At 42.9% G+C, this 25920-nt stretch overlaps 1 protein-coding gene and 1 long non-coding RNA gene across 2 annotated transcripts; one reads left to right on the top strand and one right to left on the bottom strand.

The window, feature by feature from the left end:
* Positions 1-553: 553 nt before the first annotated feature.
* LOC309963942 lies at positions 554-6803 on the top strand. The gene is made up of 3 exons (XR_014326318.1): positions 554-1550; positions 4750-4888; positions 6081-6803. It is a non-coding gene; the product is annotated as an uncharacterized lncRNA (long non-coding RNA).
* Positions 4777-24054, bottom strand: WHAMM (WASP homolog associated with actin, golgi membranes and microtubules; the record flags this gene model as incomplete). Its single annotated transcript, XM_082842474.1, has 10 exons — positions 23357-24054; positions 20182-20355; positions 17688-17838; positions 14875-15044; positions 13679-13841; positions 11098-11285; positions 10050-10136; positions 9719-9814; positions 6900-7386; positions 4777-5072 (listed from the first exon to the last, which is right to left on the bottom strand). Exons 1-10 carry the CDS (start codon positions 23966-23968, stop codon positions 4777-4779), a joined length of 2424 nt encoding a protein of 807 aa, XP_082698600.1. The 5' UTR covers positions 23969-24054.
* Between the last annotated feature and the right edge of the window lie 1866 nt (positions 24055-25920).

Here is a 25920-nt window from a genome sequence, read left to right as displayed (position 1 = left end):
TGTCCTTGCCCTTGCTACCTGCACAATGAGTCACCATATTATGCTTCTTCCTCTGGTTATCCCAGTCTCTTCACTCCATCACTGCTTCTCTCACCAGACAGTCTCTATCCTGTTCCTGATCCCCTCACTCCAGGATCTCCTCCATCGTCTGGTGCCTTTTAGGTAAAGCTGCCAGAGGCCCCTTCCTAAAGCTTGAGCCATCAGGTTCTAGCCCCCTCTCTCCATCCTCCCCCCATGAGGTCACACTAACCGCCTTCCCTGGTCCTGCCCAGGCCTTGCTGGTGCATCCTCTCTGTGCTCTAGTTCTTGCTCTTCCCGCTGCCCGGAATCCTTTCCCGTTTCCAACCCCGTTTCTCTTCTTAGACCCAGCTCAAAGGCCTAGGCCCTCCAGATTAAAATTAGCCACTCCAGGGGACTTCTCATGCTTCTTAGAGAGCTCTTTTCACACTTACAGCTTTTTTTTTTTTAACATCTTTATTGGAGTATAATTGCTTTATAATGGTGTGTTAGTTTCTGCTTTATAACAAAGTGAATCAGCTGTACATATACATATGTCCCCATATCTCCTCCCTCTTGCATCTCCCTCCCACCCTCCCTACGCACGTACAGCTCTTAAATCATTAATTCGTGTATTCATTTAACAAATATTTCTTGAGCACCTTTATGCCCCAGGCCCCGGGAACACAAAGGTGAAAAGACACAGATATTTTCCGCAAATCTATTACGTTCCAGTGCAGCCGTGAGGTGATACATTGCAGGTGCAAATGGAACTCAGCTGATGGAGGATTTGTGAGACTTCCCCTCAAGCAGGGCTCTCACAGGTGTTCAAGAACAGGGGTCAGGGTACATCCTGCTTCTCCAGAGCTGGGGTGACCCTGGGCCACTCTGAAGACTTTGTGAGACATCCAGCTCCAAGGCTTTTCGTCTTGGAAGGAACCTGCAATGACTCTAAGTATGCCTGCCTCACTCTTCCCTTTCACAGCCCCCTCATTTCCTGTCTGACTTGTATATATTCGTGTTTTTCTAAGGATGGTCTGCAGACCAGCTGCTTCAGAGCTATCTTGGGTTTCCCAGAAAAACCTCCTGGATTAGCATTTTGGCAGGCCAGGCCTTGCAGTATGCATTCTAGAAGCTCCTTGTGCTAGACAACAAGATGATGGCTCCCCAAGAGGTCCACATCCTAATCCCCAGAACCTATGAATGTGTTACCTTACCTGCGAGAAGGGACCTTGCAGATGGACCTTCAGATGGGGAGAGTATCCTGGATTATCTGGGCAGGGGGCCCAATCTAATCACATGAGTTCTTAAAAGCAGAGGACCTTTCCTGGCTGGGGTCAGAAAGAGATGGTGATGGAAGAAGAGTCAAAGAGATACCATGTTGCTGGCTTTGAAGATCAATGAAGGGGCCACAAGTCAAGGAATGCAGGCAGCCTCTAGAAACTGGAAAAGCTTCTAGCTTCTCCCCTAGAGCTTCAAAAAGGAACACAGCCTTGCTGACACCTTGATACTAGCCCAGTGAGACCCACGTAGGACTTCGGACCTATGGAACGGTAAGAGAATAAATTTCTGTTGTTTTAAGCCCCTATAATTGTGGTAGTTGGTTCTGGCAGCAATAGAAACCCGATACGCTCCTCCCATGAGTTTACATATCTAAGAGTTGAGAAACTCTGCTGTACAGTGAGTCCCCGACATGCAAACGAGTTCCGTTCCGAGAGTGCGTTCCTAAGACCAATTTGTCCGTTAAGTCCGGCAGAGTTAGCCTAGGTACCCAACTAACACAATCGGCTATATTGTACCGTACTGTAATGGGTTTATAATACTTTTCACACAAATAATACATAAAAACCAAACACACACACACACAAATAGTACTGTACGGTAAAGTACACAAAAGCACAACCACTTGTAGTAGATGCATGCACGTGAAAATGTACGCCAGACGAGTGAACTAACTTACATGATTGGACCTGCGAACGCATGTTCCCATCTTTGAAAGTTTGCAGCTTGAAGGTTCGTATGTAGGGGACTTACTGTATAAATTCACTCGGCTACATGGTTTCACGTGACGGGTGGTCATTCATCAAAAACCTCTTGATTCTGGCTCCTGCTACTACCTGCTTGATTCCCCAATTCAAATGCGGGAGAGGGAATGAATGAACAAATGAATAAGTCAGTCTGATCAGCCCGGCTCATGGTTTTTCACTCCGGGACAAGCCAGAGGAGGCTTCCAGTTATGGATTGGCTGTCCTAGCATCAGCTTTAGCCAGAGGGCCCAACTCAGGCTCTAAAACGTGGCCAAAGTGGGCTGCCCTTGTAGCCAGGGCTGTGGGTTGGGGGAGGCGTTGTGACTGGTGTCCAGGACAAGGGGCAGTGGTCCTAGAGTGGGGGAGGGCCCGGGAAGACTTTGGAGAGGAGGACGCAATGGAGTTGAGACTGAGAAGTGGGTGTGGATTTGCCGGACGGGTGGCAGAGGGCTGGGATGCCCTGGGCGCTGAGGCTTAGGAGAGAGCAGGGCCATTGGAGGGCAGCCTGCTTGGTATTGCTGGAGTAAAACCTGTGGTGGGGAAGGGGCGGAGGGGGAGCAGCCAGGTTTCTGAGGGGCAGGCTGGAGAGTGGAGCGGGACGTCGAGGGGGGAGGTGGGGATGGATTGACGGCACTTTAGCGGGTGAACTGCACAGGTTTGAAGCTGGACAACAGCAGACAATACTTGACCCTCCCCTTGGCTCTGGATCCCCTGAGGCCAGAGTCTGGACTTAAGCCTTGGCTGGAAGAAGGGGGGAAATGGAGAAATGAGGGAGAGAGGATTCCAGAGAAGTCTGGGTGCACGTTAGACAGTTGGGCGAGGGGTTTCAATTGGAGAACTCTCTGGAAAAGGATCTTTTTTTTTTTTTGTCTTCTCATCTTTGGCAGGCCTTAGAAAGCAAATTCTGAGAATTATCCAAGTCTGAGTAAGCTCACTGGTGTCTCAAAATACTGAAATTACAAGAATTAAAATAAAAATACCAAATTGCATAATAAGCATAAGAAAGTCCAGCAGAGCTCTGATGTTGCCATTTTAAAAATACCAGATTCTTTCTAGAGAAACTTTTTGTGCTGAGCTTGGCCTGTCTATGGTGGAGAAAGAGGCCTGGGAGGCTGCCACTTGGCCTGCCGCTGGGATTTGCGACTGAGGCCCGGCAAGTAGCCAGCAGGGACTGTCCCCCGTGCTGCAGCACCGCCCCCCCCCACACACACACCGGGAACCTGCAAAAAGGAAAGGGAACAGTGGGAACAGAGGCTAATGCCGGGTCAGGGCGCCAAGGCCTGGGCCCCGGGAGCAGAGTGAGGCACCTTCGTGTACAGGAGCTGGATCTGGGTCTGCATCACTTCAGGTCAGGGAAAGTAGGACACCTGACGGAGCCACGGGTGACCTGGCAGTGGCCACACTGAAGGATCTCCAGCCATGCACGGAGGTCCAGGCTGCAGCTGCTGAAGGACACAGACCCCTCCCAGCTATGCCAGCTGAGGCCCCTTGGAGTTACTAAGAAGAAACTCTAAGTAGGAAGGGTTTTGGTCTGTAACTTTTCTTTGGAAAAGGAGGGTCGATTCATCTTGTTCTTTGTAACCCAGGATTGCCATGGCAAGAGTGAGGGTGATGACATTAGTGGGGATGCTTTGGACAATTTGAGAAATGAGGAGACTGCCTTGTATGGGTCTCTTCCCCTTTCCTAATTTTAACACAAAGCAAGGAGGAGAAATGATTCCAGCATGAGTGCCTGAGGGAAACAACACTCTTCCCCCACCCTTAGTAGTTGCTTAAATAAATGTTTAACGTTTGGGGGATTTTGTTGTTGTTGTTTTTGGTTGAGTTGGGTCTTCGTTGCTGCGCGAGGGCTTTCTCTAGTTCAGGCGAGCAGGGGCTACTGTTCGTTGCGGTGCGCGGGCTTCTCACTGCAGTGGCTTGTCTTGTTGCAGAGCACGGGCTCTAGGCGCGCGGGCTTCAGTAGTTGCAGCTCACGGGCTCAGTAATTGTGGCACGCAGGCCCTAGGGTGCGCGGGCTTCAGTAGTTGTGGTTCGTGGGCTCTAGAGCGCAGGCTCAGTAGTTGTGATGCACAGGCTTAGTTGCTCCGTGGCATGTGGGATCTTCCTGGACCAGGGCTCGAACCCGTGTCCCCTGCGTTGGCAGGCGGATTCTTAACTGCTGTGCCACCAGGGAAGTCCCGTTTAATGTTTTCAATAAGATTCAGCTAAACCCAGCCAAGGGAGGGATGGCTGTGTTAAGATATTATGTTTCATTTCCTCATGAGTGACACTGATGCATTATAAATAGTTCTTTATTATGAGTTTATATACTGCCTGATACATGAAATACATTTCCTTTAAAATATTTAAAATAATTCCTGCTTATAAGCAACTTATTCGGATTGTTAAGATAATGTTCACATTCAGAGCTTTCAATCCCAGGAAACCACTACACACACTCGGGAGGAACGGTCAGTAGTGCTGTTTACCATAGCAGTGTAAACGTTTTTCAGAATAAGGGAATGATTCTAGATTATCCGTGGTGAACAATAACTGCCATTTTCTTATGCCAGCAGTGCTCACCGTGCGTTCTTAGATGCGTGAAAGGCACCACGTCTCTCCTTCCTTCCCTGACTTTAAGAGCTGCAGCGTTAAATAAAGCTGCAACGTCACACACCCAGCCCTGCTGATCTTTCGGGGTGTTACGTGGCCAGTCTACCAGCACCCCATTCACATGCTTCTCCAGAACGAGCCTTGGGCCTTGGCGAAGAGGCTAACGGTCCCACTCGCCGGGGTTCTGCTCATCACGATCGTCCTCCTCCGAGTCAGCAGATACTCTCTTAATTCTCTGGAGCGCCGCCTTGATGCTCCTCTCCAGGTCGCTGGTGGGTTTATTGCTGGGGCTCGGGCCAAGGTCAGGCTGAACTTTCTTCAGTTTGACCCCTTGCCTTATGGCAGCCAGAATGTGCTCATTGACTGAGGCACGGGGAGGGGACAAAGTGGGCGCTTGCACCTTCTGGAGAGGGGCCCTGTCGTGCCTTAAGGAGGCCAGCACTTCATCCATCGACCCTGAAATTGAGTAAACAGAGCAAGGAGTCACGAAATCATACCCTTTCTCCCTGAGATGCCGAGACAGTTTTGTACACGTTGACAGGGTTACGTCACCCATCAGTTAATGCGATGACGTAAACAAATCATCATCATTCCATTAAACAAATGCTTTGATTATCTGCTAGAGAGGCCGACCGTCAGCTCCCTTTCTGAATCCAGGATAGTCTAACTGCTAATATTTTACCTTGACCACTTATTTTCCAGTACTTCTTCAAATCCATAGCAACTCCCAGGCACAGTCAAAAGTCAACATACCTTCTGTTTCTCAAGACACAGGTGTTATCATCCTTTTGTGTAACCCTGAAGATAGTTATGAATTCCTGGGGTATTAAAGCAATCCAACCCAATGTGCACTGACAGCTCTAAAACTGTATCTCCTCCATTTCCCTTCCCACTTAAGAATTTTTTTTAACGTACCCCACTGTATTTCTCCAACTTCAGTCTCGGATATTAGTCAGTGATGACTCGTTCTGTGATAATGAGGCGAGTAGGTTTCTACACATGAAAAGGCTTAAAGCAAAACTTTAATCAGTAGCTCAATGAACCCAGAGTGGGTGGCACTGGCACATTTCTCTGTATATAGTGTGTTTAATTCCACCTACATTACCCTGACGTAACTTGCGTGCTCTACTTTTGAGGGTGTGAAATGCTGTCAAAACACAGATTAGATCAGAGTTTCAAGGCCTTGGTGAAGAGAAGCTGTTTTTCACTCTGGCACCTTGAGACCCCTGCGGAGGTAAAATCTTTCACCACCTGCTGGAGACTGGGGCATGACTGTAGCCACTCATCTAGGGATCTTCTATATGAGACTTCAAGGTGAACAGTCATTTCTAGTTCAGAACTGAAAGACCATGCCATGGCTAACAGGACACTTTGGATTTTAACCTATAACTTGTTATTACATTTCCCTTCTAGGAGTAATAAGACAAAGTTTCACCATCGAGGGCATTTTATTATTCTTTCCAGTGAACTGAGGCAGTGTGTGTGAGCTGATCAGGGCTTCCTACACTGTGGGCTACACCAGGCCGGAAACAGCGCTCCCCCCCACAAAGCCCTGCCACGTCCCATCTCTCGTCTAGGCCCAGGCACGTGAGCTCTCGCTTTCATTTACACGATGTTGCCACAGACCCCATGGAAATGGGCCTCCGGTCTCTACCTAAGAGCGTGCACATTTTCCTTTGTACCCGGCTCCAGGTGCAAAGAAACCTTGAACTCAGAATAACCAGAATACGCATTAACCAGAACCACAGTTTGGAACTGTTCTGTTTGTATAATTCACATCACCTAGCACAGTCCCCTTGTATGCTCTAGGCATAGGTACTCAGGCATAATCTGTAAAACGAATGTACACAGCATTTTGATAGAATTTAAACACAGACACAAATACACTCCAGAGCGGTGGGCTCTGAGTCTGGGCAGATTTCAGCCCGTCTCCTCCACAGTCAATGTCTAAATCATAATTAGAATAATGAGTAGAACAATAGCCCTCATTAGACAGAAATATTCCAGCGTATTCACTGTGCTATACTTGCAAATGCAAAAAAGTGGTCTACTATTTTTCTGACCGCTTCATTTTAGAAAGATTTCCTGCCGCATTTATCAAACTCAGATTTAGGCTATGCTAACTTTGCAATAAAAGAGTGATAAGGCAAAAAAATACTGAAATATTTTAAGATTGTAGAGAGTTCTAAAAAAAGATTTTGATTTGAAGATGAAGGCTCCTAAAGCTAGAACGCTCCAACCACCTAACCACCCCTGGTGAGCAGGGACACTTCGGCAGATTACCTGGGCAGCTAAGACTGTCTGAGGAACCACACGGGCTCTCAGCGGGCGATTCACACACTAGGGGATGCGGCTGATCCTCTTTCGCTGAAGTCCTGAAGTGTAAATTCCGATGATTTGCAGATTGAGAAGAAAAGGGCGGAGCAGGGAGGGGCGGCGGTGGTGGTGGCGGTGGTGGAGGAGGAGGTGGTGGCGGTGGTGGTGGAGGAGGTGGCGGCAGTGACAACTCCTCACTTGAGCTGCAGTGTGTATGGGCACCAACTGGAACAAAAGTCTGAACAGGGATGTTTCTAGCACAGTCTTCATGCTCAGGGGTTATCACGTTACTAACTTCAGCTAAGGGAGCGCTTCTGGTTTTCCTAGAGGACGGATGGCTCACCGCCGTCATCTGAGAAGTCGGCGGGGACATCTGCTGGGGAGGTCCACTCGGCAGGTGTGCAGCCACAGGGTGCGAGCGAGAGCTCTTTAGGACAGAGCGACCTGGACATCTCTGAAAATGAAAAACTGTCGTGAGAAACTTGCTACAAACGCAAACCGTCAAAATGCTGAAGCTTTCTGTAAGTGAACACTGAAGCTTTCTGTGCGTGGATTATTCTAATTCATAGAGTGGCTCCTTCTCACCATGTACCGCCACCCTTGCAACTAAATCTATTAAGGAATAAGCATTTATATCCTTTCATAGAACACTTTCTCTGTAATAAAGATATGAAAGGATATATACAGATGAAAACATTCATCATATTTTTAGTATGAAAAATCAGAAACTTAGTATCAACGATAGGTGGAAAAAATTACGGTGAATTTAAAGTATTAGGCAGCCATGAAAAATCATAAGTAGTGCAAAGTCCGAAACATCCTTAAAAAATGCAGATGATCTGGTGTTAAATGTATAACCAGGTAAAAAACAGAGGTATGAAAAATACCAGCAGGGTGGACCTCAAAGTGACAGTTAAAACAGGAATTATGGATGTTTCTCTAATTTTTATGTTTAGAGCAAATTTTATAATTTAAAAATGTGAATTAAAGAAGTTCTGATGAACGCATATATGTGAAATCTAGACAAATGGCATAGTTGACTTTATTTGCAAAGCAGAAATAGAGACACAGACAAAGCAGAAATAGAGAACAAATGTATGGATGCCCAAGGGGAAAGGGGTGGGGTGGGAGGAATTGGGAGATTGGGACCGACACATATACACTATTGATGCTATGTATAAAATAGACAACTGAAGAGTGGCCCCCGCTCACCGCAACTAGAGAAACCCCTTGCACAGAAATGAAGACCCAACCCAGCCAAAAATATTTAAATAAATAAAATTAAAAAATAAAAATAAAATAAAATAGACAACTGATGGGAACATACTGTATATAGCGCAGGGAACTCTTTAATTCACTGTGGTGACCTAAATGGGAGGGAAATCCAAAAGGGAGGGGATATATGTATATGTATGGCTGATTCATTTTGCTGGGCAGTGGAGCTAACACAACATTGTAAAGCAACTATACGCCAATAAAAATTAATTAATAAAAAAAAATAAAGAAGTTCTGGTCTCGCAGGTATAGTTTACTAAAGAAAAACCTAACCTTACAAAGACCTAATCTTGAGGGATATATACCTCCATGGACCAAAAAAACTGCAACTTTTACCAATTTGAGGTCAACTCGCTCCAGTTTGTTGAGAGCTTAGGCAGCCTGATTTCTTTCACCTTCATACCATCTTCATACTGTCTACATTTGAAAGTTCATGACTGCTCTGACTAGTTCAGGGCTACGGAGCTGGACTTGCATCCCTGAAGTCCCTTCCTCCACACTGATCAATACCCTCTGGTGACAGCTGACCAGCAAGTTACTGTCTACCTGGCTCATCTATATTCATGTAGCCCCCCGCATTCATGCCCAGGCTCCCACCCAGGACAAGTAGACTCTCTGGAGGTGGGGGTCTGGGCATGAGTATTCTTTAGAAGCTCCAGAGGTGCTTCTCATGTGCTACCTGGGTTGGAGAATCTCTGCTGTGGCTCTGACCCTGTATATCCCTCATCTAAGTTGTGTAATCACCTTGAGCATCAGTTACTCATCTTTAAAGTGGTGATGATATCGCACAAGGTTGTTTTAAGAATTAAATGAGAATGAATGTAAGTGCCTAGCACATGCCTGGTATACGGCAGTGATCAGAGTAGAAAGCATATCGGGAAACAAGATGAAGTTGTAGGACATGATTGATTCACTCTGGTGGCCCCCATTTTTCTTGTTGGTATCACACAGTGCACCTTCAGTACCTCATCCCAGAATTATGTCTGGGAGTGGGTGGTTTTCTCTTTTGGATCATTATGAAGGTGTGTGTTGCAGGTGTGTGATGAGAACAGGTTTATGTTCTACATTCAACAAATTTAATGTTACTTTAAAATAAGTATTTACTTTTTTTTTTAAACCTATTCACTTTTAATAGGGCGCAAAATTATACTTACATCACAATGTTTCCTTGACCAAATTTTAAAGACTTCTTTATTACAAATGAGGAAACAGCTAAATCTAAGGGCAATTTAACTATTTTCAGTTTTCACTGCCAGCTGACACCATGGTGAGCAGAGTCACACCACCTGGTCAGGGGGCACAGCAGGAACCCTAGTGTGCGGCAAGGTCAAAAACATCATGATATTTCTAATATTTTTGATTTTTATTTATAGACTACAAATAATGGCATTTGGGAAACACTTTATGTCCCAAATTTCTGTTCCTAATACTTTATACTTTTCTCCTAGGATGGGTGATCTTCATTTATTTCTCCAGACAATGCAGGCGAAGTGATTATTTCTAGAACTCACCTCTTTAAATGCTCTCAATCGTTGGAGTGTTTTTTGGCGCTCTTGGTTTATCCATTCTTTTTTCTTTTGCTCCTCCTCTTTTTTCTGGTCTCTTTTCTGTATTTAAACAAACACATATTTGTAAACTTCTCAGAAGTCCTGAGAAAGAGAGGGACTGTCATCTGACCTTATTGCCTCCCCTGGCCCCCACGTCTGCCCCCCACGCCGCAGGGCCAGACTGCGCTGTCCCCTCAGGATCAAGGCTGACGGGGCAGTGGAGCTCCACTTTGCACAAACTTAAGCCCGTGTGTCATGTTATGCAAATATAAAACATTTTTCTTCAACCACTCACCCTCTGAACGCTATGATGCTGATGAAAATATTTTATGCTTTCTTCAGCCTGCTGCAATCTGAGTCGATGATTTTCTTTGCATTGATCCTGGGGGAATAATATAATTTCATAGATCTGTTTTTCACCTGGTTATAAATTGAACGCCACATGGTTTTTAATATTACCATGGGCTATAGCATAAAAGGTTAAAAGAAAAAAGCACTGCATTGGGGCTGCAGTATAAAGCATTTATTAATAGGAGTTATGGTGTGGCTCAGTGCTTCTGCCTTCTCCTCGGTCACGTGATACGGGGCAGTGGGCTGCTTACGGGAATCCCTCCTTCCTGGTAGGAGGGCCACGGCTGGGATTTAGTGCTTTGAGAGATGGAAAAAGCAAATCCTCCAAACAAGTGGAAATGAGAGGACATACAGGCAGTCCCACATTCCTAAGTGGGATGTGTCCTAAGGATCTGTTTCAATGCAATTATTTTAAACACATTTCCCCATAATGTTCTAAGTGATACTCCAAATATACCTACATAACACATCCAACCTACAATACCTGAAAAATTATATTAAAAACTACATCTCAATTATGCTTAGCCATTCTTAGTATGTTACCTTTTTTGTAACCACAGAGTGTTTAAAAATTAAGAAAAAAATCACTCACCGCATATAAGGATTGAAATGAGCTGAATATTATCTGACTGATATTTTATAATCAACAGTTCACAATAAAATTAATTTTAGCATTTATTATAGCTGATTAGAAGTTTCTACCTATTGTGGTTTTTAAAATACCTGTGTAGGTAATAGGCATTCAATAAACAGTTGTTGAAAGACTTAATTAAAATCTAAAGATGATGGCAAATGCTTAAATCCAAAAGGAAAAAGAATCTTCTTAAGAAAAACATTTTAAATGTATTTTAATTGTATCCACTGATAGCTACATAAACACACAAAAAATTAATCATTGATAAAAAGCCTTATTTTCAATACCTCTTTATCTTTCATAAAAGAAGAAACCCTTAGAAGGGGTAAGAAAAGAAAGCTGCCCTGGGCGCTCCTACCTTTCTGTTCCTGAGACGGGCTCTTCTGGCACAGATCCTGCCCCGTTTAGATTCCAGCTGCTGGCACTGCCGGCTGAGTTCCTTCACCTCCAGATTCTTATCATCCTGCAGCCCCATTACATGATCCATGACTTTAAGTTCCTCTGGATTTTCACATGGATCATAATAGATAACTTCATCCTGTTTATCTAGAAACATATTAATGATTTCTTAAAAATATGTCTTATTATTAAAAATAATGCATACTTTTTTTAATGTAAGGAAAGTTAAATATCCTTGTAATTATGATTAACATTTATGTATATGTATATCTATGTGTACACACATACACACACACACAACTTATATAGCTACACATATCAATGAACAGAATTCTTAGAGAAACTTTTCCATGTGATGGAAATATAATTTTAATGGCAACACAGTATTCTCAAATTTAAGCACTCTCTGTTGTTAGAATATTCCAGTGTTCTATTATTATCAATTTCACTGTGATGAACATCTGAATATAAATCTTTGTGTACATTTTTTATTACTTCCTTAGCAGATGAATATTTAAGGCTCTTGATGACTCTTGTCAAATCACCCTCCTCCAGAAAGGCAACTTACATTCCACCAGCAGTATATCATTAAGGTGCCTTAATGATATTTAATCTTAATTATATATTGATTTTTTAAAAATACATACTAACTGTAACAAATTCAAGCCCTACAGAAGTACACAAAATAAAAAAGTGAAATTTGCCTCTTCCTTCACCAACTCTTTGGCATCTTATTCCCAGAGGAAAACACGGACAGTTTGGCATGCATCCTTCCAGATTAACTTTTTTCTAATAGAAGTTTTTCCTAAATATGTAAAATGCTTATAACGTGAAGCTACTGTAAAGTTTTTTGAATACCTAGGATTAAATTAAATGTTCAGGATCTATATGAAGAAAATAACTAAACTTGGAACTTTAGGGAAAAAAAGACTTAAGTAAATGGAGAGACATACCATGTTCTTGGATGGGAAGATTCAAAATTGAAAAGATGATAATTCTCCCCAAATTATCTCTAATGTTAAGTGCAATCCCAATAAAAATTCCGAGTTTTTTGGGGTTTTTTGTTTTGAACTTGCCAAAATGATTCTAAAGTTCATCTGGAAGAATAAAGGAGTGAGAAAAGTCAGAAAATTTTTGGAAAAGTAGAGTAATGAGGGAAGTACTTGCTTTACCTGATACTAAAATGTACCTCCAAGGTACAATAATAGAAACAGCATGGTACTGGCACCAGAAGCCACTCACAAATCAGTGAAAGAAAATAACAATTCATAAATAGATCAAAACAAATATGATAATTCTGGATATGAGACAGGTAAAAGTCAAAGCAAAGCAACAGCGGAAAATGTTTTTAAAAACTAGTGATTGGGACTGCTAACAATTTGGGGGGAAAAGTTAGATTCCTACCCCACATCAAAATAAATTTCACCTGGATTAAAGAGCCAAATGTTTTTAAAAACAAAATCATAAGAATACTGAAATAAAACATAAGTAAATACTGATATAATTTTGGGATAAGGAGGTATAACACCAAAGCAGAAGACTGATAGAGGTGACTGCATAATAATTAAATATTCCTACAAGGCAAGAAAAAGCAAATCACAGAGAAATTATTTGCAACATATGACAGATAATAGAATAACATCTCTAATATAGAAAGGGAATGTTCCAAAGAAAAATGGTCAAAGGCCACGAATAGGCCATGAATAAAAGAAATACAAATGGCCAGTAAACATACAAAATTGCGTTCAACATCACTTGTGATTAAATAAATGAAAATTAGAAGATGCCATTTTTTGCTCTCAAGTAGGTGAGAATTTAAATGAATAAGTATGGGGAAAAAGCTATTTTTATAATCAGCTGATGGGAGCATCATTTTGTACAACCTATCTAGAGGGCCATTATGTAGAATGAAATTTAGAAAATAATAGAGGTGCAGAAAATGCATATCAAATGATTCTTGTAGTTTTTTTTTTTAACAAGTATGTGTCAAAATGTAAAACATGCATTGTCCTTGACCTGATTCCATCTTTAGAAATTTATTCCAAGGAAATAATCTGTTGTATACACAAAGACGTGTAAAGGAAGGTTCTTCACTACAATGCTGTTCACAACAGTGAAAAACTGGAAATCCCTGCATGTCTATACAATGGAATACTATGCAGCCATTAAAATTTTTGATGGTTTTATTACTTACTGAAATGGAAGAATGATTATTATGTATTAAGTGAAAAAGAGGTTACTGAACAGGATACATAGTTCTGGTTTAAGAAATTGAAAGATTTATAAACATCAGCATACCAAAAAGGCTACAAAGCTATAGAGCCTAAGTATCTCTAAACGATTTAACTGGGGTAATAATAGTTTCCCTTTGTTTTGCTGTGTGTTTACCAATGAATATATTATTTGAATAATAAAGTACTAAAGGGAAACTTTGTTAGAAAATTTCAGATATATTAGACAATATACAATAATTGATAATATGATCTGTATTTCCTTGAATGTGTAATTTAAACATATATACATTTAAATATATGTCTTACCTTTTATAAGTCTTTTAATAGAGTCCAACTGTGTAACAAGCAGTATTTCTTCATATTTTAATATCTCAAATTTAACCTCATATAGTTCTAACTGAACTTCATAATATTGTATTTCTAATTCGTCTACATTTATTTTTTTTTCTTGTTCTGGAAGATCTTCTATCTTGTTTTCATGAAAAAATAAGAGCAAGTTAAAATAATTAGTACATTAAAGGCAAACTTTACAAGCATTCAAGTTATTTTCTATTCCTTGCTCAATATCAAATATAAAAAAAGCAAATAGAGAAGAAACACTTTTCCATTTCATTTAATGGGATAAAAATGCCTTCTTCAATGTTTGTCACAAATACTTTATCTCATCCCTGAAATATATGAAAACATTTAGGTTTTGAGAAAAATAAACGGCAATGAGGTATTTACAAATGTTTTCTGCTTTAAAGTCATAATGTTACAGGAAAAAAATTAAGTGACTACGCTTCTAGGATAAAGCACCTCTTTGATTATTCTAAAATTGTGCTGAAAACACGGCTTGATTGATTTTAAACTACTGAGTACTTGATTGATTTTAAAGTACTACATCAGTACTGAGTTTGATGTTATCGTCAAGTGAATCCTACAATATTTCACAAACAGGAACCTCCTTGGTGGCGCAGTGGTTAAGAATACGCCTGCCAGTGCAGGGGACACAGGTTCTATCCCTGGTCCAGGAAGATCCCACATGCCGTGGAGCATAAGCCGATGCCCCACAACTACTGAGCCTGCGCTCTAGAGCCTGTGAGCCACAACTACTGAGCCCACATGCCTAGAGCTTGTGCTCCGCAACAAGAGAAGCCACCGCAATGAGAAGCCAGCGCACCGCAAGGAAGAGCAGCCCCCGCCCACCACCACTAGAAAAAGCCCGCACGCGCCAATGAAGACCCAACAAAGCCAAAAACAAATAAATAAATAAACAATTTTAAAAAAATAATATTTCACAAACATTTCGACCAAAGGGAAACTTCACGGCCAACCTTCCACAGTCTGCAAATTCTTATCTACTGGAAGATGGTGTTGGAATAAGCAAAGAAAGGAAGCTCTTTCACAATGCCTGGAAAGAAAGATTCTACCTAAAATAAAAGTATATTTTTTTTGTTTTGTTTTTTTGTTTTGTTTAAAAGTATATTTTTAAAAGAAAGTTTCACTTATCTTTGTCTCACCTTTCCCTGAATTTCAGCTCTTTTGTGACTGAAACACAACTCTTTGGCTCTCATGAGTTGCAGAGTCTCCCGAGCTAACATCAGCTTGAGTTTTTCTAACCTGGGAGTTGCTGTGGCCCAGGCAGCCTGGCCAAATCTCTTCTCATCCTGTGCCATTTGTTTCTGCATTCCTGTTGTATTGTAATTAATAAAATAAAACATAATTACAACTCATTAAAAACAGAAAAATTTATCCTGAACTAATTCTTTGTTTATTGCCTCCCATGTTACCTGCAAAACATCCCTTTTAAAAGAAAAATTCTTGGATTTTAGTGAATTTTTATTGTCACAAAAATAATGCATGGTTATTGGTATAAAATTTTAGATAACTTCATTTAAAAAAAGAAAATAATAAATCATGAATCTCACTTAAAGCAATTGCTTCTTATATTTTGGTGCATATACTTCTAGACTATTTCTATGTTTAGCTAGACAGAAAGATATAGTTTGACCAAAACAAACAAACAAAAAAACCCCCCCACAGGATCATCATTCTGCTTTATATCTTTTTTATTTCACTTAATATATCAGGGAACTCTTGCTATTCATAAAAATAGTTATAGAGAATCATGCTTACTGCTACATGGCGTTCCATTTTATAAATGTACTACAGTTCAACAAACTGACAGACAATAAGTTGTTGCTATTGGGTCTACTATCAACAATGATTTAAGATCAGAGTCCTTCGCCCAGCCCACAAGATCATATGGTCTCATCCCTGCCTGTCTTGCTGGCATTATCTCACACCACATTCTCCATTCAGGCATACCTCAGAGACAATGCAGGTTCAGTTCCAGACCACCACAATAAAGCGAATATCACAATAAAGTGATTCACATGAATTTCTTGGTTTCCCATTGCGTATAAAAGTTATGTTTACACTGTACTGTGGTTTATTAAGTGTACAGTAGCATTATGTCTAAAAAAACAATGTATACTTGAGGCAGGAGATAGACGGGCCCCAGATTATACAGTTTCTCCCCTGTGGACAGAAACTCTGTAATAGCAGAAACTCCATAAAAGCAGGATAATGGGGACTTCCCTGGTGGCACAGTGGTTAAGAATCCACCTGCCAATGCAGGGGACACGGGTTCGATTCCTGGTCCAAGAAGATCCCACATGCCACGGAGCAACTAAGCCCGTGCGCCACAACTACTAAGCCCGTGTGCCACAACTACTGAAGCCCACATGCCTAGAGCCCATGCTCCGCAACAAGAGAAGCCACTGCAATGAGAAGCCTGTGCACCACAACTAAGAGTAGCCCCCGTTCGCTGCAACTAGAGAAAGCCCGTGAATAGCAACAAAGGCCCAACACAGCCAAAAATTTAAAAATTTTAAAAAAAAAGCAGGATGATGGAGGAGTCTGGGCCCTTACCAGATAAGAGATAAAAGACCACATATTCCTCATTCTCAAAGTCAAGGAGAACTTCCTGACTACACATGCACAGAAAGGCTCCTTGGAGGTCAAAAAGGGAGGGGGCGCCACCTCACAGTAAGTGATGTCAACCTACCCTAGGCCTCTAGAATCCATCTTGGCTAAGAGATGCGCACACACACGGGAGGATCCTGAGATATACCAAATACAGACTCAGAACCAGGCAAAGCAAGATGATTGGTCAAAGGAAGAAATGCCCCGTAAAAGTGATTCAGACTACCACGAGGGTGCGATTCTCTCTGAGCCCACCCGTGTGTCTATCCACAGTCACTGTCCTCTTTTTCCTTCTAATAAACACTTTACTTGCTTCACTACTTTCTGTCTCTATGTGGAAATTCATTTCTACACAGCTGACAAGGCCAGGGCTTTGTCACTGGCCACTGGTCCCTGGTGGTCTTGTGGCTAGGATTCAGCGTCCTCACTGCCACGGCCTGATCTCAATCTCTGGCCGGGGAACCGAAATCCTGCTTCAAGCTGCTGCAGGCTGAGGCCATCCGAGATCACCTACATACCTTAATTTAAAAATACTTTATTACTAAAATATGCTAACCATATCTAAGCCTTCAGTGAGTTGTAATCTTTTTGGAATAATAACGTCAAAGATCACTAATCACAGATCACCATAAAAAATATAATAATAATGAAAAAGTTTGAGATATTAGGAGAATTACCAAAACGTGACAGAGACATGAAGTGAGCAACTGCTGTTGGGAAAACAGCACTTGCTATTTTACAATAGACTTGCTCAGTGCAGGACTGTCACAGACCTTCAATCTGTACAAAACATAACATCTGTGAAGTGCAGTAAAGTGCGGTGCAGTGAAATGAGCTATGACATGAGGTGTGCCTGGACTGTGCTCCAGACCATGGCTTCCTCACACTTGGCATACTTCCCAAGTTCCTCAGACTTGTCAAGCTCCCAAAAACCAGAGGGCCTTTGCAAATGCTGCTCCTGCCTGGAACACTCTTCCCTCACTGTTTTGCTTTCTCCACTTCCATTTACCCTTCAGATATCAGGGCAAGTGCCACTTCTCAGAGGCCTTCATTGGCCACTCTGATGGGGCCTAATTTCTCTCTCCTAAGCTCTCAGAGCCCCATGTTTCTCTTCTTCATGTGGCTTGTTGCCACTGCCATTTTCCATGTGTTTGAATGAATATATAATTAATATAATTAAGGTTTTCCTCCCTTCACCTGACTGTACAGTGGCTGTTTACGCTTTTCCTTATATTGAATCCCCAGTACCTAAAACATACAGAACCTGGTGCTTAAGAGGCACTCAAATGTTCTCCGAATAAAATGAAAATTACACGTATCTTAGTATAGCATTTTAAATTATTACCTGCTAATGCTTCTACTGTTTTTTCAAAATAATTCACTGTAATATCTTGAATCGAGACTATAGCTTCTTCAGCCCGTCTGGTCCATTCTTGGGCTTCCTTCTGCAGGGCAACTATCCTTTTAGGACCCAGACCATCCTCATCCAAGGACTTCTATAGAAAGAAGGGAAAGTTGTATTAGTAAAAGGGAATAGTAATGTAGAGCCATTAGGAAATCGAAAGGAAATTGGTCACATGGATTATTTCAGCTACTTTTATTACTACTACACAGTCAATTAAATTTCATTCATTCATCAGTTCCTTACTGAGTATGAATAAGGCTCTAAGTGGTGCCTCCTTTGGATGACAAAGGGATACTCTGAAGTATAAAGGGAAAAAACCCTACTTTTACTTTGTATTACTCAAATACCTTTTTCTATAAGGGAATGCTGTCAAGTTATGTTTCTCTATTAATAATACTACACGATTGTTTGAATGAGATCCGTATTGTTAAGCACTCAGCAAAAGCCTGGTACATGACACTCAAGTGTTAGCTGTTGCTGTGGTTTCTTTTAGGGACGTGGCAGGAAGCTTTTCAATAGTGAGATTCTTTTCTGAAGGGCAAAAGTAATACAGTAACCTAAAACATGAATGATTGTGACATATACTATGTCATCTAGTATCCAATTCTTCTACCAAGCATAATTTAGTGACATAAGAAATATAGCCATCAGGGAAATGTAAATTAAAACCACAATGAGATACCACTTCACATCTACTAGGATGGTTATAATCAAAAAGACAGACAATAACAAGTGTTGACGATGATGTGGTCAAATCGGAACCCTCATTTACTGCTGGTAGGAGTGTAAAATGGTGCATTTATGGAAAATAGTCTGGCAGTTCTTCAAAAGGTTAAACAGAGTTACTGTAGGGTCCAGCATATCCATATATCCAAGAAAAATGAATACATGTCCACATGGAAACTTGTACACAAATATTCATAGCAACATTCATAATAGCCCAAAAGTGGAAAGTTACAAATGTCCATCAATTGCTAAATGGATATGTAAATGTGCTATGTGCATATAATGAACATTATTTGGCAATGAAAAAAATGAAGTTCTAATACACACTACAACATGGATGGAACTTGAAAACCTGATGCTACATGAAAGGACCAGACACAAATCATTCCATACGATATGAAATGTCAAGAACAGGGAGATTTAGAGGCAGAAAGCAGATGGGTGGTTGCCTGGAGTTGGGGGGGAATGGGGAATGCATATGGAGTTTCTTTTCAGGGAGATGAAAATGTTCTGGAATTAGTGCTGGTGGTTGCAAAACTCTGAATATACTAAAAACCACTGAATTGTACACTTTAAATAGGTGAATTATATGGTCTGTGAATTATATCTCAGTACAGCTGTTATTTAGAGAAAGAAAAAATATACACAGGAAGTAAAGACAATCCAAATAATAGATTTGCAAAATAATGAACAGAACAACTTTCTCCACAGGTTAGGCTGGCATGAGTTTCATCTAAACCTGACACCATTTTTATGGTAGCCCGGCAGTGGCCATGAGTGCATGTGTGGAAGGATGGCCCAGTGCAGGGGGCAGAGATCAAGAGATCTCTGTTGTCTTCTGATTCCAGCTGGTTTAGAACCAGAGAAAGCTATTGAACCTCCCCACCCACCTTGGTTCCAGATTCATTTATAACACTGGAATGATAATGCTTATTCTAACTAGTGTTCCATGGCTCAATGAAATAAGAGCAATGACAGCATTTACTAAAGTTTAATTTACTGAATTACAATCCAGGGCCTTGCTATTTAAATTTTCATCCTATTTCTCAGAAGTCTGCATGTGTCCTTAGAGGCTGAAAATAAGCTAAAGTAAATAAGCAACACATCAAAAACAAGTCATCACTTCCCTGGTGGCACAGTGGTTAAGAATTCACCTGCCAAGTGCAGGGGACACAGGTTCGATCCCTGGTCCAGGAAGATCCCACATGCCGCGGAGCAACCAAGCCCATGCGCCACAACTACTGAGCCTGCGCTCTAGAGCTCACGAGCCACAACTACTGAGCCCACGCGCCACATCTACTGAAGGCCGCGTGCCTACAGCCGGTGCTCCGCAACAAGAGAAGCCATCGCAATGAGAAGCCTGCACACCGCAACGAAGAGTAGCCCCCGCTCGCTGCAACTACAGAAAGCCTGCGTGCAGCAATGAAGACCCAATGCAGCCAAAAAATTAAAATTAAAAAAAAAGTCATCAGCAAAGAAAGTGTGTAACCCTTGAAAATCTGCAGAAATCTTAACGTATTAAGACGACCGATGTAAAATGTCTTCATCTGAAATCAATTTAAAAAATAATAAATTCAATATATCTACAATATATCTAAATATAGGGTAAACCCGAAGTGGAAACACAGATTGAATCTTAAATGCAACTGAAGAAATAGTATACGATAAAGAATAAATATCATAAAGTAAAAATATAAAGAAAACGTACCAAAATAGCAAGCTTACATGAAGTTGCAAGTTCTCGCATATCCCTGAATGGCTGCAGTAAATACTGGAAGAACATGGTTGCAGCAGTAACTAATTCCTGGTATGCTTCATCTTCCTCTCGATACACTTTCATTAATGCTACCATGGTGTTGGCTTTTTCATGCCCTTGAAGCACCTAGAAGGCAAAATGTAAATAAAGCTCACGTGTGGACAGTATTTATAAGATCATACCAAACCAACAAAGCTAAGGAAACCTGAATGTTCTAAACTTTAATGCGTCAATTTAAAATACTGATTAAGGGCTTCCCTGGTGGCGCAGTGGTTGAGAGTCTGCCTGCCGATGCAGGGGACGTGGGTTCGTCTCCCGGTCCGGAGGATCCCACATGCCGCAGAGCGGCTGGGCCCGTGAGCCATGGCCACTGAGCCTGCGCGTCCAGAGCCTGTGCTCCACAACGGGAGAGGCCACAGCAGTGAGAGGCCCGCGTACCGCAAAAAAAAAAAAAAAAAATACTGATTAAACATGAAAATGCTATTGTTCTCCAACCAAAATGCCCAGTAAGATGGTTAAATAAATCATGGCATATCCACAGTAGATTATTATTACTATAATCAATCATTCAGCACTGTGCTTTTGAAGACTGTTTAGTAACTGGGGACTTACCAGGGAAGCCCTGGGGACTTTTATAATAATAAGTGGGAGGTGGAGGAGGATGCAGAGTTGAAAATTTTATCTTAACTGTGTTTTCTCTAAGTACTCAGAGAAAAGGACCAGAAAAAGGCATCAATAGGGGGTAGACTGAGGATATTTTTCATCACTTTTCCGACCATAAAGGTTTTGTGAGGATGTACTCCTTTTTTAAAAGCTCATAAGGACACAGAAATGCCTCCAAGTACTTCTCCAGCATGCCAACTTTCTTAATTCCCCCAGGTTAATATTGCCACCAAACCCCCAGCAGATTCAGTTAGCATAACAAATGTGGCTCTAGCCTCTGCAGAGCGCTTCTTCTGAGGCAAGATAGAAAATAAACTGAGCATTTATAATCTAGATAAACTCATTTGGTAAGAAATTACCTTACCCCCCAGGAGAAGAGAAATAAAATCAAGTAATAGTATAGACTTTTTTCCCCCAGTCAATAACCTTAAATTCTTCTATTTCCTTCCCTTCACTTAAGGATAAAGTGATCTATGTTCAGCTGACATTTTATCCAGGTGATAATAATAGGATTAAAAAAAAAGTTTCCCTGAAAAATATTAAAACACACAAAAAAGTAAACTTAAGACAACTGATACTTTTCAGTCTTATTGCTTAGACTACTCAGAAGTCAAACCATTCAGCTTCACTTTATATACACTAGCAATATTGGCAACTGGTCTAATTCTAGAATCAATTGCTTTCCTGTTCTAAATATGAGCTGAGTATTAAGATGATCACATACACTTCCATGGATGCAGTATATTTTATATTTAAGCCCTCCTCTGCCCACCTGTTACACGTAAACAGGTGAACCACACAAGTGTCAACAGCTAGCCTAACAGTATGAACTATACTGGTGCCATAATACCTCTGAATGAACTTCAACTTGGGTAAAGTATAACTTTTACAATAGTAACATATGTTAGTTTAAGGAAAAACCACTTCTGTCAGAAACTGGTGTCTAAAAAATAAAAGTCTGTCTGATTCAAAATGATAAAGTTGGGCTTCCCTGGTGGTAAGAACCTGCCTGCCAATGCAGGGGACACAGGTTCGAGCCCTGGTCCTGGAAGATCCCACATGCCACGGAGCAACCAAGCCCGTGTGCCACAACTACTGAGCCTGTGCTCTAGAGCCCGCAAGCCACAACTCCTGAAGCCTGGGCCCCTAGAGCCTGTGCTCTGCAACGAGAGGCCACTGCAGTGAGAAGCCCTCGCACCGCTGCAAAGAGCGGCCCCGGCTCGCGGTAACTAGAGAAAGACCGCGTGCAGCAACAAAGACCCAACACAGTCAAAAATAAATTTTAAAAAGATAAAGTTGACTGGCCTGAAACTGCTCTGTGGTTTCCTCACATTGAAAGTGAAATTAGGGGCTTCCCTGGTGGCGCAGTGGTTGAGAGTCCGCCTGCCGATGCAGGGGACACGGGTTCGTTCCCCGGTCCGGGAGGATCCCACATGCTGTGGAGCGGCTGGGCTCGTGAGCCATGGCCGCTGAGGCTGCGCATCCGGAGCCTGCGCTCCGCAACGACAGAGGCCACAGCAGTGAGAGGCCCGCGTACCGCAAAAAAAAAAAAAAAAGTTCATTCTATATTTAGCTTGAGAGGATATAATTAAGATTTTGAAATGTGGCTGGATTGTTCTCTTACACCTCCCCTTCCTCAAATGAAGGCAGAGAAAAATCATTCAGATTAAGTACGGCGTATAATGAGAAAAAGGCGAGCAAGAGGCATGTCAGGGTGTGGGATAGAGCACTAAATCTTGACTCAGGAGAGTCAGCTGGTTGTGGATATATGAGCCATATTTTTCTCTTAAACCCTTTTGTGAATTTGTGAATCCCCTTCAGTTCTGTAAGCTTACCACTCAAAAAATGAATTGTTCCATCTCGCTAATTACCTCTTTCAAGCTTAAAATTGCACTCATGTTGCTGCTGTTCCACACTGATGAAGACAGCTCACATCCTGCCGGCTGTCCACTTGACCGAGTCTTTATCACCTAAAAAACCTGTGTCCTAGAAGCACCTTCATCCTCTAAAACATTTTGTCTCCATTATCGGCCTTCCCTCATACACAGAACCTGTCAGTGTTTACCTTCAGTCTGTGTTGTCATTTCCTACACGGATGGGATATTTCTAGTTTTGCTTTCAGTATTCTCTGGCACTTCCTGTCAAAACAGCCAGCTCCACCAGCATCTTCAGGGGAAAGGTTTAAGGGCCTACCCTGGCTCCTAACTGCGATTAAACTTTGATTTAACTTAGTCCTCTCGCTATAGGCCCCACGGGGCTTCCGCGGAATTCCCCTCGATGCTCCCTGACAGGTGAAGAGCACCTGCGAGGCTGCTAGCCCTTCCGCGCATCACGCTGTTAACCTGCTCCTTCCCCGCGCTGGTCTGCGGAAGGACCCCCCTCTCGCACTCGTCCCACCCTGGAAAAGGGCCCGAGGCTCCACCGAGAGGCAGAAGGACCGGGCGACGGCCCGGCGGGCGCGTACCTGGCGCAGCCGCGCCCCCGCCTCGTCCCGCCGCGCGCGCAGGACCCGCTCCCGGAACTCGCGCAGGCTCTCGCAGTCGGCCGCGCATCCCTCGGCGGGGAAGAGCGCGTCGCGCACCGCGGCGCCACCGCAGGCGTCGGCCGCCTGGCCCAGGTAGCGCTCCAGCTGCCCGCACAGCTCCTGCAGCGCCGCCTCGCCGACGTCCGTGCGCGCCGGCCATACCAGCGTCCACAGCCCGAGCCCCAGGCCCCAGGCCCCGCCACTGCCCGCGTCCAGCTCCGGCGGCAGCCGCGGGAAGCAGCGCTCCAGCGGCGGCCACAGCGCCGCCAGCTGCTGGTGCGCGCCGCGAAGCCCGGCGGCCGAGAGCAGGCCTGCCCAGCTGGGCGGGGGCGCGGCGGCCTCAGACACGGGCTCGGACACCAGCTCGGGCCCGGGCTGGCTCCCCTTGCGCCGCCGCCGCTGCGCCGTGCGGTCGTGACAAGTCACAGCGAACTTGCCCTCCACGTCGTTCCAGGCCACGAGGAAGCGCAGCTGGTGCCGCTCGGGCTCGGCAAAGAGGTCCTCGCGGACCGGCACCCAGCCCTCCAAGCTGTCGGGTTGCTCGTCCTCCATGACCGCCGGCGGTCAGCGCCCGGAGGGCTCGGCTCGCCGGAGCCTGGTCTCCCTGCACCCCCAGCCACTGCACTGTCCGGACCGCGTCATTTTTCGCTGAACTGAAATCGGCGTCAGCACCCCAGCTGCCGCAACCCTCGGCACTTTTGATTGGCTGCCCACGGCCTGTAAGGCTTCCAGCACGCTTCCGGGATTGGTTGGGTGATAGAAGGGAGGGTTCGCGACAACCAATGAAAAGGTCAGAAGGTCGCCGCTCCGAATCAATCAATGTCGCAACCTCGTCTGGAGCCCGGAATGATCACTCTTGCCTCACCTTTTCCACCTGTGTACACACTGACGTTGAAAAAAATATTTGTTAAATGAACGAGTTATTGTCTTAGCCTCCTACACTAAACTGTGAACCTCTTGAGAACGCAAACCCAGCTAGCTGACTTGGTCTTCTATTACTGGGTAGAAGCCACAAGCTTATTGGTATCAATTCAACAAGCTTTTATGGAATGTTTGCTGTGTGCCTGTTTTGGGAGGCTAGGCGCGGAGGGGGCATACAAAAAACGTACAGTCCCTCCGCCTTCAAAGCATCCCAGCTCCCAACCAACATGTTTAAATATAATCTGTGTTCTAACACGTCATTTTAGAGATAAGGAAACTGAGACCCAGAAAAGAAACGTTTCTTAAGATACAGACACTTAGGCAATTAGACACTTCAGACCACCTGGCTATTGAAGACCTGTTTACGGAGATCAGGAGGTGTAGTTTGCACGTAGGGATGGAGTGTGGGTTGGAGCTGAACCTGTTCATACAACAGGGTATAAGACAGCACAGGGCTCTACCCAGGAAATGTACAGTGTAGACAGAAATACAGTACATGTCAGCTCCCGTCCTGTGAGAGCACTGCTAGAGGGGTAGTGGGGTTGGAGGACCGAGGCGGAGGAGCGAGAAGCCCAGGGAGCAGGGAAGGAGCCCTTCATCAAAACACGGTTTGTGAGGGCTTGATTCAGGAACTAGTGAAAGGGCTTTTGAAGTTTTTGAGCTGGGAACGCCAGGAATCAGATTTGTACTTGCTATTATGCCCAAGGTAAAACAACAACAACCCCCCTCGCCCCCCCCAAAAGAAAAAAAACAGGGCCAAGGCTGAAGCTTTGGTTAGGGGCATCTCCACCCCCCCCCCCCCAAGATAATCCCAAGGCATCTAGCAGCCTCTGTGGAATGTAGCTTGAAGGTCTAAAGGTTCCTCTATCTGAAGGTCCCTCCCTTTAATGTCGAGGAGAGGTGGGGCTATGGGTTCTTGGATTCCCAATAGCTACTCTGGCTGTCACCCAGTCCTCTTGGAGAGATAACCTTCTAGCTGAAGTGATTTATTTTTCCTCAAACTATTTTTTAATATATCATTTTATCTAATATGATTTCTTATAATTCTTTAATAGTCTATTTTAATATCTTTGAATATTCTTTACAGTATGTCTTTACTGGTTTTGTTTTATAATCTTATCATTTCTATTAGTCTTTCTAAATTATTTGCTTTTTCAAAATGAAAATAGCAGGCTTTCTAATTATAAAAGAAATTTTTATTTCTTGTGAAAGGGGAATAAATGTATATATTCTTAGAAAAAACGTGGAAAAGTATACACCAAACCTAATAATTGTTGTTACCAGGATGCATGACTGGTTTACATTTACTTCATGGTTCTTTTGTAGTATTTGCTTTTTTCTCAGCCAAGTATTATATATTATTTTACAATAAAAAATAATTTTAAAAAGTAATAAAAGGTATATATAATTATTATAAAATGGACGAATCAAAGCTATAAATAAAATAACTCAAAAAAGATAAACCCTGCTTTCATTTTGTGTGTGTGTGTGTATATATGTGTGTATATATATATATAATTATATTGTAATAATATTTTGCATACTCGTTCTACTTACAAATATATTGTGGACATTTTCCACAT

This window comes from Leucopleurus acutus, assembly GCF_964270905.1.
Source record: "Leucopleurus acutus genome assembly, chromosome: 1".
Taxonomy (NCBI): domain Eukaryota; kingdom Metazoa; phylum Chordata; class Mammalia; order Artiodactyla; family Delphinidae; genus Leucopleurus; species Leucopleurus acutus.
This window is presented reverse-complemented; position numbering and strand designations above follow the sequence as displayed.